This window comes from Lissotriton vulgaris, chromosome 8 (assembly GCF_964263255.1).
Source record: "Lissotriton vulgaris chromosome 8, aLisVul1.2, whole genome shotgun sequence".
NCBI classification, from domain to species: Eukaryota; Metazoa; Chordata; class Amphibia; order Caudata; family Salamandridae; genus Lissotriton; species Lissotriton vulgaris.
Window position 1 is genome coordinate 1,427,853,612 of NC_141696.1, and position 14,518 is coordinate 1,427,868,129.

Here is a 14,518-nt window from a genome sequence, read left to right on the forward strand (position 1 = left end):
TTCTGGTATGCCCCTCCCCGCTGCCTTCGGTCCTCTTCATCTTTTTTGGTGAAAGTACCCCTGACTAGAAGAGCTAAGTTGGGGGTCAAGCTTTTAGTGTTGCTGCTGCAAGACTTTGTAACAAACTACCTCTGGAGTTGCAACAGATAAACAATCTCTTGCCCTTCCGTACATGAATAAAAACTTGGCTCTTTCCAAAAATCTGACCTCTAGCTGTTCAGATCACAGTTGTCTATTACTGTCTTTTCAGATTAAAGTTGTCTATTACTGTTCCCTCACTCTTTTAGCACCAGGATACCCGATGGGTTGAAGTGCGCTTTACAAATCTTGTTTACATTACATAACTTTACATTACATTACAATATGTCAATTCGGAGGGGTCCCTGTTGTGGTGTTCCAAGAAGTTTCAAGCTACTGGGTATATTGTGTCGGCATTCTTAATAGAACCTGATATTATGAAGCAAAATGTTAGTATTCTCTCTTGAACATATATTTGTTTCGAGTAAAATGCAAAAAATAGCTGGAAATAAAAATTATAAATGCTCATTACCTGCAGTTAATGGGGTTAAGAGTAAAATATACAACACAAATATCTAGCATGACTAGAGAGAACACCATTCCAAAGTAAATATCACATGAATCTTTTTGGCAGAAGTACAGCATGGAGTGTATAAATTTGCCACCTTGTTGTGAGCTGCTTATGACACTCCCAGACTCCTGCCCTCATTCGTCAGCAATGGCACCGAAGCTTGTCTGCGGACTGGTACTGGCCCTTACGGCAGGGCTTATCTGTGTTGAGACAGTTACTGATAAAGATACTGGTACGTATACTCATAAATGAAATTAATATATTTATGTATATGTCAGAAATTGACACAATCTATGGGTCCCGGCCTAACGGATGTGCTGTTATGAAACAGTAATACTCCATATTGTCTAATTTCACCTGTATGTGATAACCAAGTGCAAACATATTTAAAAATCATGGGGCCAAGTCACAAATGTACTTGTAGCTTTCTTTATGTGATTTCAATAGAGTTTGCGGTTATTAACAAATTCCCAGGTGCACTCATGAACATCTTTGCATGCCTAAAATATTTTGCCATTCCACACTCTAGTAGTATAATATTCAATTTAAAAAATAGATAAATAAATAAATAAATAGGAAAAATAGGAATGGGTGACAATGTTTTCATCTGTATATTATTTTGCCCTCATGGTCAATTTACAAAAGTAACATAGTGTTTCATCTCTCTAAGACTTTTGATTGCAGGGATATATCATGTTTTTCGTGGTCCTAAAAGAACCAATATAAAGAGCCAACAACTGAGCTGCAGCTTATACCAACAGTTCATTGTGGACTGCCAATTTAGTAATTCAGATGGTAAAATCTAATGCATGAAAAATGGGATGAAGAGAACCTATGCCTTTATTTAATGTGCCCTTGATACTGAGTTTAGGAATAGTGGTTATATGTACAACTCTGAATTTGGGGTTGCCCATATTATCATTTGGCTCAGTTGGCATTACACAAAATGTGTTCTTCCTTGTATTCTGGGTAACATTTAGAAAACAAGAATGGAGAGAAAATCAATTGCTGCTAACACATGTTCTACTCTTTCTTATTCCCAGACTTCCCCTGATTAAAAGGGTACCAGAATTGTATGGCTAAAAATATCACCTGCGACACGATAGGCCCCAAAATGTAACATGGATAAATCTAATTTTCACCATAAATGGTGAGTCATGGTGGAGAAGTGTGGCTCAATGGTTAGAGCGGATGTATGACGTTAGCACGCATACTATTACCACGCATACCTTTACAACGCGGTATTTACAACAAATACCGTTACAACGCATAGCGCTTTGAGGTGCTGGATAGTGGTAAGTATAATTTTATATTCCAACTCCAGTCCCCGTGGACACTAGGGAAGGTGTTGGATATAAAATTAAACTTATTCCCTATCCTAGAGCGCCCCCCAGCGCAATGCGTTGTAATGGTATGCGTGGTAATGCCTGCGTTGTAATGGTAGTGCGTGGTAAAAATGCGTGCTAAACGTTGTATACCGTTAGAGCGGCAGAACTTGATGCAAATGCCTAGCCCGGGAAGAGGGTTCAATTCCCCGCCTAGGCGGGTCTTGGGCTCAAAATTCCACGGACCTGATAATTCTCGCCTCGGTTTCTATTCTAATCATAGAGTCCCACTCTGCAACTCTGGGCAATAGCTTGCTTAATCTCCACAACGGCCCCCACAATGCTAAGGATGCCTGGCCTTCACCCTGGGGGTGCCCAGGAGTGGACGCCTCACAGGGAAAGCCAGGACGGGTTCCACAGCGGTATTCGTACAAGCGCCTTGAGACCCTTGCGGGTGAGTAGTGCGCTATACAAGTATCAATTTACATTTTTTTACATATAGGTGATGTGGGCAGTTGTTGTATTTGGGCTTGAGCTCAACCACATCCGGCTGAGATCCACAAAGCATCTAGAATCAAGCCTTTATACACTTCTCCCGATAACAACAGTACCCCACTAGAGAGGCAGGGCCACCCGGGACCATGCAAACCTGGGACCATGCAAAGAATATATTGACATCACATGGTCACAATGAGATCCATGCAAGTCACTCCATCCAGGGTTGTCTGGGTCTCTAGGTATAAGAAATGCCCAGGGTTTGTAAGGTTCCCTGGTTGCTGTCTGACCTAAAACCTTCAATCGAGTGGCCATTCAGTATGGAAAGTGAGAGGAAACTGGGATTCATCCCCTATATTGAAAGAATACAAATTTCCTTTTGGTTTACATGGGGATAGGGATGTTCTTGGGTCCCAGTTGGGCAAAAAGACTGTTAAGAGTTTGAGGAGGATACCTGATATTCAGTCGGCTGGCTTTCTGATGCTCAGGGTTGGCAGTTTGGGAGTACATGCTCCCAATCTGCCCCTTTAAGAACATAGAGAACTTTTATGGGAAGAGGGCATTACCTGATCCCTGGACGGCCACCACTGCCACTTATTACTTTTTGAAAATGTTATCCTTGGCTTTTTGGCCCAGCTAGGTAACGATTGTGGTGAATGGCACCAATCTGCAATCAGATGGTCAGAAAGTTTGTTGGAGATGTTTTGAGACAGAGGCATGCCCAATGCCAGGGTGAGCTGCTCTCTCACCCCTGTTTTATGTTTTTTAATCCCTGTCTTCTAGTGGAGTTTCTGCCATCCTGCCTTTCTGTCATTCCACTTGCACGGGAAATCCCACCAATTGCCCCTGCAGGGAGATTGCTACTTTTTTGGGGTAGTACTTGCCCATGCCTGGAGTCCCTCACACACTACTTGCTATCTAGTGCATGGATCCCTGGTAGAGGATCACTCAAGCAGTTCTCAAGCAGGGATCTCCTAGTGATAGGTTCCACTGAATAGGGACATAGTCTCCCTTTTATATCACTGCTTGGGGGCAGCGATTTACACCGAAATACCGATAAAAGTAAAACCATTTGGTGACTTGTAATTTCAATCACGTTTATTCACTGTGATATCAGTGCATTGTGTGTCAAACTGATTGAAAAAAATAATGTTGAGCTATAAGGGAAGTTCTCTTGCATTCCAGTATTATTTTTTTAAGAGAAAAACTTTCTGGTGCACTCACCTGAAGGATTTTCTTAACAGTACGGTTGACATACTATTCATGCTCACCGCACTACAAAGGTTATGAGGCTGACCTGAAATATTGTCCACTGCATCAAAGGGTTAATTAACTTTGTATTTATTCATATTCAGATCACTGTACGTGTGCTAAATGAAGTGGATAAAAACTTTATTGGTTGAAAGGTCACATAACTCTCTGGAGCATGAGGCAATATTATCCATAACATAATATTAAGATATATTGGTGGACATGGGTCATCACTGAACTAATTCAGCTTCGTTGAGGCTTCAAACCTAGATGGCAGATTTGAATGAGGAATGGAGCATACATTAATTGTGCATATTTCTCAACATCGACAACATTTCTGCTGTTAGACAAAAAGAGTATTGCAAAACGAAATAGAGCTAAATAAAACATAATCACAATATATCAAATATGCCTGAATGTGAACATGATGCAAATAAGTACCACACAGGCAATTCAGGTAATGTTCACTTCAACTATTCTAAAAACCCTACCCAATTTTCTGCCCAAGATAAAAGCCATTTTCACCTTTGGGCCAAGTCCCAAAGCATTCTTATAAAATACATTTATATGTAAATATCAATGTTTTGAGATTGTTAATAACATGTTCATTGATGAGGATGACTTGTGTTTGTATAGCATTCATATGACTCTGTTTATTTGCTGCTATTTATTTGTGTCAGATGCAGATGGATGAGTGGATATCAACAGCAAGTTTGGATCTCATCTTCTTGGGAATATTCTCATTACAAGATTGCGTATGTTTACGCGTGTCTTTAAATGTGTTGTTGCTAACATGTCTGTTTCCTTTGAACACAAAATTTCTGTGTGTTTTTGAGTCCAATTAACTGTTTTGAAATCAGGTTTGATTAATTCGTAGAGCGGTTTAACCTTTTCTACGAAAATTTAGAATGTGTGTTCTTCCGAAACTTAGGAAACCTTGAATTGACTGTACGTTTCTCAGCGTTTTTGGAGGTTGGAGCAGAGCACTTTTCTAAAAAGTTGGCTGCCAGGCTTTACCCTTCGGAGGCGAAACCAAGTATAATGGTATTCACTCTGTTCAAGTGCCTGTCCAAGTCACTGTCTGTTAGATAGATTTCATTGACATAAGATAATGCCTCATCATCATACGTTTGTAGAAACTCTGTTACTCTGGCTGAAAATAACCCTGGACTATTCTTGAAACCCATCGGGGAGACGACCGAAGTGACCATGTGTTCCCATAATTGAGAAAGCGGTCAAGTACCTGATTTCAGGTGCAATGTTTTGACAGAAGACACCGTTAGAAATATCTAATGTGGTTTTATATTTTTTACGCACAATGTTAATCATTAGTGTTGCACTATGCCTTTTGAACTGCAAAGGTTGTGCAACAAGAGTTTAAATGTCTGTAGTCCAAAACTAGACAATATGTATTGTCTGGTTTGGAGACAGGAAACAAAGGATTGTTCATTGATGAGGTGCATGTTTCAATCACCCCTTGGTATTCAAGTTGATGTGTTTTTTAGCTTCTTGCTTACCTGGTTACTGCCTCTATGCAGTTAGTTGAGTTTGTAACTGGATTTTATGGTGAAGGGAATCCTCATCCCATCCTACATGATTTTTATATAATGCTGGAGCTTGGGCTACAGCCCATTTTCTGGCATAGGTGTATTTTAAATGAATTGGAATATGATTGGAGAAGGCTGGCATAATGATGCCTTCGTCATGTGGGCACTTCCTGACACATTTTGGTGGTCAGTCTATTGCAGCTAGAAGAATGTCATGACCCTTAGAGAGCTTTTCCCAAAAGAGTGCTCCTATTTTCCTAGTTATGTCCCCCTCCATCTGGAGCGATAGTTCATATAACTTATGGGGTACACTAAACCTGGTATTGGCAATTTCAACTTGGATGTACTCATTCAATTCCACTGTCTCCAGATGATGCTTCAAGATCTTGCGAGCTATGGTGACTTCTGCTGCACTGTCCAGCATTGTCTGGGCCCACTCCCCATACTTGAGTTGTGTCCTCAAGATCCTCGGCATTTCTGATTTTTAGACCTGCTACCTTCTTTTTGGTGAATCGGGTTTTCTTATTTTTTGGAACGTGTTGATCGTCTTTGGACTTCACATGTCGTTCCTTGTGTTCTGACCGTCCTCTTCTTTCCGATTTCTGTGAGGAAGTCTGAAAGGTACGAGAGGAACGTGTATCAGTATCTTGATATCGATCAGGTTTTTTCAAAGTATCCCTGTTCCTGAGGTTATACCTCTTTTCAGAGGGCTCCTTTTGAGGAGACCTTCCTCGGGACTGAGAACGCTTCTCTTTAGAAGTTTGTTTAGTATTCCCCCACTGCTTTTTGGGAGCAGTGAGAGTGTTTTTAATAAAGACCTTTTCAGGACTTTCTGTTAGTTGGGGCTTTCCCACCCAAACTATCTCTACTTACTTCTTCATAGGATTTTTCAATTATTCTGGCCAGTTCAAAAGGTTGCTAAGTTACATCAAATTCTCTTAATTTTTGGCGGATCGCCACGGATGCTGCCTCATCTTTAATATTAGCTAATGTTATAGCTGAGACCTGTTTGAAATCTGTAGGTAATTTCATACCCAGATTCAAAGCAGGCTCTGCCCCGTAATTCATTTTGAATCTGTTTCAGGACATCTGGTATTACCGCCATTGACGGAACACCATGTGTTTTTGTGTAGATTGCAGCAAAGACTGTACCCCAAGTGTCGCAGTCCTCCAGGTGTGGTGCGATCCCCATTGGTAAACAGATTGTTAAAATTCTGTGTTTCTCATGAGGGGAAGTATCGGGAAATACTGCCTCTATTTGACAATTTTTTTTAGCTATCCAGAATGGAATTTGTCCCCTTTTTGCAGGCAATTTACCAATGACTGATCGTATAGTCTATGGTGTGATTTTATTTGTGTTAACCTGGTGAGGGGTTTGTTGTGGAATCCTTATAGGAGGTTGGACTGTTAGCGTCCGCATGACATATTGAACCAATTGTCTATGTATTTTAATTAGTTGTTTTAGTTGAACTAATAATTCCTCACCTGTCATTTCTTCAATGACAGGGTGTGGTGTATAGCTGGCTAGTACCGGCCATGTTGCTCCTGGTCTACCTAGTGGGCCGAGCCTGGTAATGTGATTTTGATGTTATAGGGCGCCTTTAAACCAAAGGGATATTAGTGATTTCTGGGATTGTCAACAGACCCCAAAATAATGTACTTAGTAAGGTGGTCTGCATCATAGGTGTAAACTACGTTTACACACAGCTGCATGTTAGGCTGTGAGGTCATTCTTCCAGACAGTTCTTTCTTCTGGAATTCTTATATTTGCCCCCAAGGGGACGAGACACAGTTTATATGATAGGAACTACTGTGTTGGAAAGCTGCAGTTGTGTTGCTGTGCTGTGTCCAAATCTTTAGGAGCTGTTGTTGATCATGCAGAGGAAACAGTACACTATGCTATGTATTCTAGACGACCTTGTACAAAATCCTAATAGGAGTTACTGAATACTGAGCAACATGTACAGCATATTTTTTAAAAATATTGTCACAAAAATAAATGTGTTATGTGCGGCTGTATAAAGCAGAGGCATCCAAAAATATCTAATACGTAAAACTAAGGAAGAACCATAGTGTTCCCGAGGGAAATCACTACCCCCTACCGCTATGGTCAGGAAAGTAACATAGCCACCAACAAAAACAAAAAAAAAACGAGCCAAAAAAATTCTATGTTTGTCATAAGCATAATATAAAAAATGATAGGCATAATCAAAATTGACCAGTAACATTTTGAAAAGGGAGCCAAATTAGGTTCAGCTGGAAGCACCCAAGATATCTTCCACAAGATCAATGTTTAGTGAATAGAGAATGGGTTTAGTCTTTGCAGGTGATGATTCTGCAGTAGTCCAATTCAAAAGCTCCAAAGAACAGACCTGATCCTCGTTATCAGCAGATTCTGAGAAAGTAGTATGTTGTCCTGCTTTCATGTTATTAGAGCCAGAGCTCAGAAATCCTGGTGCTGAAGCAACCATCTCCCCAGTAGGGAGCAGCTCATACCATGCATCTTGAAGCAGCTGCAAGTTCACGGAACCACTCTGAAAATGGGTCGTTATTGGATTTATCAACAGGTTTGTGTCCCTAGGAACAGGTATTTACTGTGCAGGGTAAATATCTAGTACCCACTCAATGGGACACCATAAGCAATGAAGCACAGGTTGTGTGCTGGTAAACCAGGTGAGTTGGGATGACAATAACCAGTCAGTGTTCAGTTCCTGGAGTAAAGGGACTCCAAAGAATCATAGCATGCGCTCATACACAGCTGGAGCAGTGGTAGTTCCATTACTAGTGGACTACGAAATGGAAAATCCATTGTGGAGTTGCAAAAATAGAACCAAAATGCTGCAAATGAGGAATAACATCAATGGTATGACCCTCCAAAAAAACGCTGGAAAACAGAATGTATATAGGCCAGTATCACTCCAAAGATTTTCTGGAACAGACTGACTAATCTAGTCCCTATTGTTTTAAAAAAGTGTGCTTTACCAGCTGAATTGGAACCATTAAAGATGAGATGTACAAACTTGTCGATATAAAGTGGGAGATTTGTGCTAGAACTTGACTGTCTTTTACTGGATGCCCTTGCAACCTACAGTTCAAGGGTTTCTCAGGCAGATGCTCATGCAACGTCTTTTTGAAACAATAAGTCATTGAGTCAACTTAGCTTGTTAAAATCTGCCTTCAAAATGTGTATTTATGGCCATAACGAACTATCAAAAAACTAATGTGTTGGGGGGAAAGCACAATATTACAGCAAATCACTATCAGGGTAACAGAAAGGACATGTGGGATTCTGGCCTTCATTCCACAACAACTTGGTCGCTTATCATCAAATAACTGTCTTTGTAAAGGACAGTAATGAGCGGGAGAATTGAAAAGGCTGGTATTCCATTTAGAAAACACTGCCAAATTTGCTACTGAAGTATTACATGCTCTGTGAATGATAATGTGTTTACAAACAAGTGAATGGCCACCAGAGGAGTTGCATTTATTTGCATTAAGGAATACCTATTTGTCCACCCGTTCACAACGGTAAACGAAAGGAAGTGACCAAAACTCATGAATAATGCTCCCTTCCAGGACTTCTTATCTACTTAACGGTAAATGTTTCATACAGTATGTAAATTGGAATGTCAAAATTGGCAAAGATATTACGCCATGAATTAACCATACCATGGAAGGTGTCTCAGCTATCTTGCATGGGAGTTGTTTTAACCTCTCAAAATGCAACATTGTGTAAGTGGCATATTCTTTGGCCATGAGTCACTATTTACGTGCCTGGTTTAAAGTCAAGAATAGTTAAGAAGTTTGGGTAACGCCATGGCATGCGGTCATTTATGCAGACCTGAAGTGTTCAAATAAACTGTGTAATAGATCTAAGCTGACTTTGCTCATGGTATAATAAAGACATGCCATTTCGCAAAATATCGATAACAGACAACACAATGTTATTCAAGCTGTAAATGTGAGAAGACAACGTATTAATACAATTATCCACAACCGCATGTACTTTATCCAAATTGTCTTGATCAATTTGCCTTAAATTAGCAGCTCCCAATTCTGACAATTTCCAAATTTCGTTGTAAGTGGCGTAAATGAATCTTTTCGAATGCTTGGATTTAGCACCCAACAAAAATCAGATAGGTCCATTTCTTCTGACAGGAGAGAGATATGTTGTTTTACTTCAGACAGTGTGGAAATGTTCAAACCGTTGTGGGTACAATTTCCCTACCAAAGGGTGCTGACTATCCCTGAGTGTTGAGAATGGGAATAACGTGGGTCAGGTCTGCTTGACTTTCAACCCCTGTGTGGAATTTAAAAAATTAGCATAACAGCCATATGAGTCCACTAACCACAATAACCACCCATTTGGATCTGAAAATGTGGAGTTAAGTGTACTTTTCTGCACCATACTAGTGAGCTGCTTTTCAATATAACTTGTTAAATTTTGCCAATTGTTAAATAAGGCAATCGAAGAAATATTTGGTGAATTCATATCTTTAATTTTAGCAAATCCTAGACAAGAAGTAAGTTGGACTGTGTCATTTGGAAACATCATTTGTGTTGGCATTAAGCAGACTCTTAATAAGGTGTCCATTCTCTGATCCTGCCAATGTTTGGTTCCCCAAATTGATTTCATTTCAATGGCATTTTTCCAATACTCATAGATTTTCAAGACTAATTGTTTGACAAACAAATCTATATATATAAGCTTTGTTTGAGTGAACATATATTTTTTGCTGGTGTAGGGATACGTTTAAATGAAAGAATGTTTGGATCTAATGAATCATGTCTCAAGAAAATGGAATGTATCCCTATATGAGCTTACCTCTCATGTGGAGGAGTTGGACAATGTTCCCATTGTGTGAAATGAAAAATTGTGCATTGAACGCCAGCTCTATGTAAATAATGATGGCCCATAATAATGATAACAAAATATGTCACCATTATTAGCAGAATTTAGATACAGGTCTTTATTTTCAAAAGCAATATAATATTCCAGCTCCTAAAGCATGGAGTTTACAGTGTCAGCATCCCAGTCATAAGAATATAACCCAGGCCCAATGACATCACCCATAAACACTTTGAAAGCTTAAGGAATATGAAGTATTTCTGAAGGGCTGAAGATAACATAGGAGACCTTATCTATTACTGGAACAGCTGAAATGTTCACAAGGGACAGAACTCTTTCAGTTTATGTGAAGATAAGTTAGAGGTTAACACTTCATCGCCAAGTTCTGTGGCAGAACACTCTGGAAGGTAATGACAATTTGTTAACTAGAAGAAAACAATCTCAAAACCCAAGAAATAGAAAAAATGAGGAAACTATTATCATACATATATCTAAGGAGGGATCAGATAAGTGTGTTTCAGCTGAAAAGAAAACACAGCCCTTTGTAGGTGAAGTGTCTAGAATAGTGGGATTGTCAAAAGAGTCAGATAAAAAAATGTATCTGTTCCCACATAATAACCTGAAGCAGTTTAAATGCCATTATCTGTAGTAGACGTGGTAGTAAGTACAATGCTCACTCACATCGTATGGCTGCCATTTATAGTGGCATGAGGAATGAACTGAAGTTCATTCTCTGCCCCCACCTCACCACATGCTGGGGAAAAATAGCTTTGATTTTGCTCACAAGCTGTAGAGAAATGGCCTGCTTGGTAACAATAGGAGTTAGGTAAGTACCAAGGACTCCTCAAGGCCTATTGTTTGGAATAAGTCACATGATGCAACTTGATGTGTTCAATAAAGACAAAATGATTGTCTTTAGAGTCAGCAAGCAATGGTAATATTACAGTTCTTGTACCTTGAATGCCAAGGATTTGCACTGATGTGGCGCATGATGGGCCAAATTCCCTTACACCACAAGCTTTTCTTGAATGAGATTCCCAATTAATGCAATCCAGCCAGAAGGTACTGGCTGCTCCTTGATTCCAGTAGAGGCATACAACTTCAATTGTTCATTAAACCAGTGAGGCAAAAAATGTGAAAATCATGTAAGACAGCACAACAATCATTTACGTCAATGACCATGGCTTCCGCCAACATGTCTGGAATGTACATTTTGGTGCAGAAAATGACCCTGTATTGTGTAGGTAAATTATTAAGTGTTCTTTTTATCCCACATAGGTGATTGATTCAGCTAAGCCCTGTACCTAACACTCTAGCTGTTAAGGCTTGCTTTAAGTCACAGTTCATCTTCTCCACTACCAAATTTTTTTCAGGATGATAGCGGGAGGAGTAATACACCTCTCCAATCAGGGAAGCCACAGTATCCCTGTAAGCCTTAGAGGCTAAAGCAGGCCATGACCCGAGTGTAATGTAGTGCATACATGTGTTCTGATAAAGACTAGCAAATCTTTAATAAAAGTGCGAGCGTCAGCCGAATGCTGTGGCCACACCCAGAGGAACTAAAAAAAAAATCAACCGCCAGTAGGATAAATCTAAATGCTACGCAGAGGCGTAGCTTGGCTCAAGCTGAGATGGCTGCAACTTGAAATGAAATGAAATAAAATGAAAAGATCATTTATATAGCGCGATGGATACCCTGAGGCGTCCCAGCCTAGAGCAGCTCCCGCAAGCCAGACACTCTAGACCCACCATGCCACACAGAATCTGGCCCAATTGACATCGTATTGCCATGGATTAAACCCTCAGGGCATTCGCTGGCCTCCACGAGTGTTTGGTCGAAAGAAATTGCCTGTGGAGACTTGAGTAGAGCAGAGGCCAAACCAGCCATTAGCACAGCAGCGGTGACGTGCTGAGCTGACAGCAAAGCAATGAGGCTAGAGGGAAACTGGAGAGTGGGGATGGTGGTGAGGTGATTTATTTTCCCCTGTGATGACTAGAGAGTGGTGCGGTGGTGCTCGGAGACTGGTGAACTTGGCAGGCGGGGTGTGGCTGCCCTGAATAGTGCCTCTTCCAGGCCTTCCTGCATCACAGGACGGAACTAGTGAGCAAGAGTGAGGAGGCCCTGTCAATGACCGGCCGAGGGGGACAGGTTGGCACCTGCTGCGGGGGGGACACCCAGCAAGTAGAACACAGAGGTGTGCTCTGGCCCCTTCAACAGATTGTCACACCTGTTGCCGCTTCCGGGAGTCATGATGAAACCTAAGGGACAATTACAGCCACAATTGAACAAACCGAACAAGTATGCAGTTTCCAGGCAGTCCGTGGAGGGTGCTGGGCTCGCTGGGGAATCACTAGAGCTCACTGGGCCCTCTTTGGGGGCCATTATGGCAGTTATTCAGAACATCAATACCTCACTGGAACCCAAAATAGACACAGTCACATTAGATGTCAGCCTTCTGCAGGCAGACCTTCAGAAAATGTCCAGAAAAGTAACAGCTGCTGAGTTCAATATCCACCCCTTCACAGCCTAATGAAACAGCTGGAGATTTTGGCCACTAAAATCAAGGATAAGGAGGGCAGAGCCAGAGGAAACAACATCTGAGTAGTTGGGGTTGTGGAGTGTTTGGAGAGACCTAGTACTGACCCCTTTGTGGAAGACCTAATAGTTAACTTTCTTCAACCCTAAGCGCTTCTCAAAATTCTTCTCACCCGAATGGGCGCTCAGAGTGCGAATCCCACCGCGAAGGCTGGTGGTGCCCCCACATACTGTTATTGCCAGCATTTTCAAATACTGAGACAGGGACGCTATACTCTAGGCAGCTCGCTCAATTGTGAACTTGAAAGATGAAAACGCAAATGTGTGCTTTTTTCTAGATTTTACATTGCAAGTACAGCGCTAGCATCGCAGTTTTGAGGAAGTAAAGAGGACACTTTGCGCCAAAGAATTGAAGTACACATTGCTCTTCCGGTCAAGCTGTGTGTCATGGTAGAGGGAAAATCTTGGTTCTTTACTTCGCCAGCAGAAGCGTGGGACTGCCTGGAAGGCTGACATACCTAGGCGAGGCGGTAGCCTTGAGGGAATTGAAGCAGGCTCCCCTCGGGCCAACAAGGCACAGATCCCCCAGCATTCAGAAATAGCCAGCCAACCAATGGTGCAGTAGAAGAGGTTTCATGAGAGACACTGCTGATGCAGGATGAGCATCCAATTGCATTACATTAATGGCTGTCCCAGGGGCTAATGTCCAGACAGGCTGTGGGATTCCACTACTGGGGACCATTATTCAGACTTTGATCTTTTATTATCTAATGAGCCTGCACCAAGGGCAAGAGGTACTGCTATCCTCTCTTGCTTGGTGCGGGTGAACTTGGTGAAGCTTAATGAAAAATGTTCACCTTGTGCACTTGGGCTGGCATGCGGGTGCATGAGGGACTGTGCACTTGATCAATCTATGGGTAATGCATGAGAAAAGATAGCACAATCAGTCTCACAAGAGTATCTGAGGGCATGAGTAGTTGATAACCTTAGTGGTAGAGTAGCCAAGCCTTGAAATGTTCATTGTTCATTTTAGGGCAACAGGCACTTTGTAAATTGGGGTGGTGGGCAATCCTCAACCCACGGGCCAGGGTAGCAGGGAGGGGGAAGTTAATGGGAAATTTATGCTCTTGTTTTACATTCTAGGTTTTGCACAGTGCATCAAGTATAATTGTTGTTGCATGGCGAGACGAGGGTTGATAGGTGGAGCAGTCATGGGAGAGGGGTGGTGAGCTCAGTTCAGGCCCGATTTTATCACATTACATAGGTAACAGGCTCACACTGACCAAAAATTCCTGTCCTGGAACGTGAACAGTTCTAAGGTTTAAAGCACCCTAGTACTACAATATGTCTGACAACATGCCCCAGGCCTAGTTCTCTTACAGGAGACCCACTTAAAAGGCCATCACTCCAAGGCCCAGGACAGATGCGCATGCAGGCTTCAACACCGGGTCCAGGGATACAGACATCCTCCTGAAATCCTCTGCACCATACACACCTGGTTGGACTTGGAACGGCTCACTGAGCAATTTTGTCAAACAGTCAACCTGTGCTTTGTATACACACTGCCCAAACTACAGGGGGACACTGTCTCCACTAGGTGTTCTCTTTCAGAAATGCCATTGGGCACCTTGATAATGGATGGCAACTTGAACAATGTGATGGCATCAGAGTGAGACAGTTGGCCAGAGAGGGAAGATACGAGGTGCAGGAGCTAGCTCCAAACCTTTATGAGCACCATAAGACTGGTGGGCCTTTGGTGGGCACACCACCTAAGTGTTCACCCATCTATGGGCCAGACACAGTAGCCTTAACCAACTGCACTACAATTTAACACATCACAAAAGCGTGAGCTGCTTGAATAATACATTGCATCTGGTACGCTGCATTTCCGACCATGCCCCGGTGATGATCTCCTTGACGGGTCCC

General features: G+C 41.8%; 1 protein-coding gene across 1 annotated transcript in view; it reads left to right on the top strand.

Annotated features, from left to right (window-relative positions):
- The first annotated feature begins 716 nt into the window (after window positions 1-716).
- The window catches only part of LOC147698869 (uncharacterized), a 91,702-nt gene continuing 77,900 nt past the window's right edge, over window positions 717-14,518 (top strand). Inside the window, exon 1 of the mRNA XM_086935487.1 lies at window positions 717-821. Coding sequence (XP_086791613.1) covers window positions 737-821 — 85 coding nt within the window. The 5' untranslated portion in view covers window positions 717-736. The remainder of the gene's footprint in view (window positions 822-14,518) is intronic.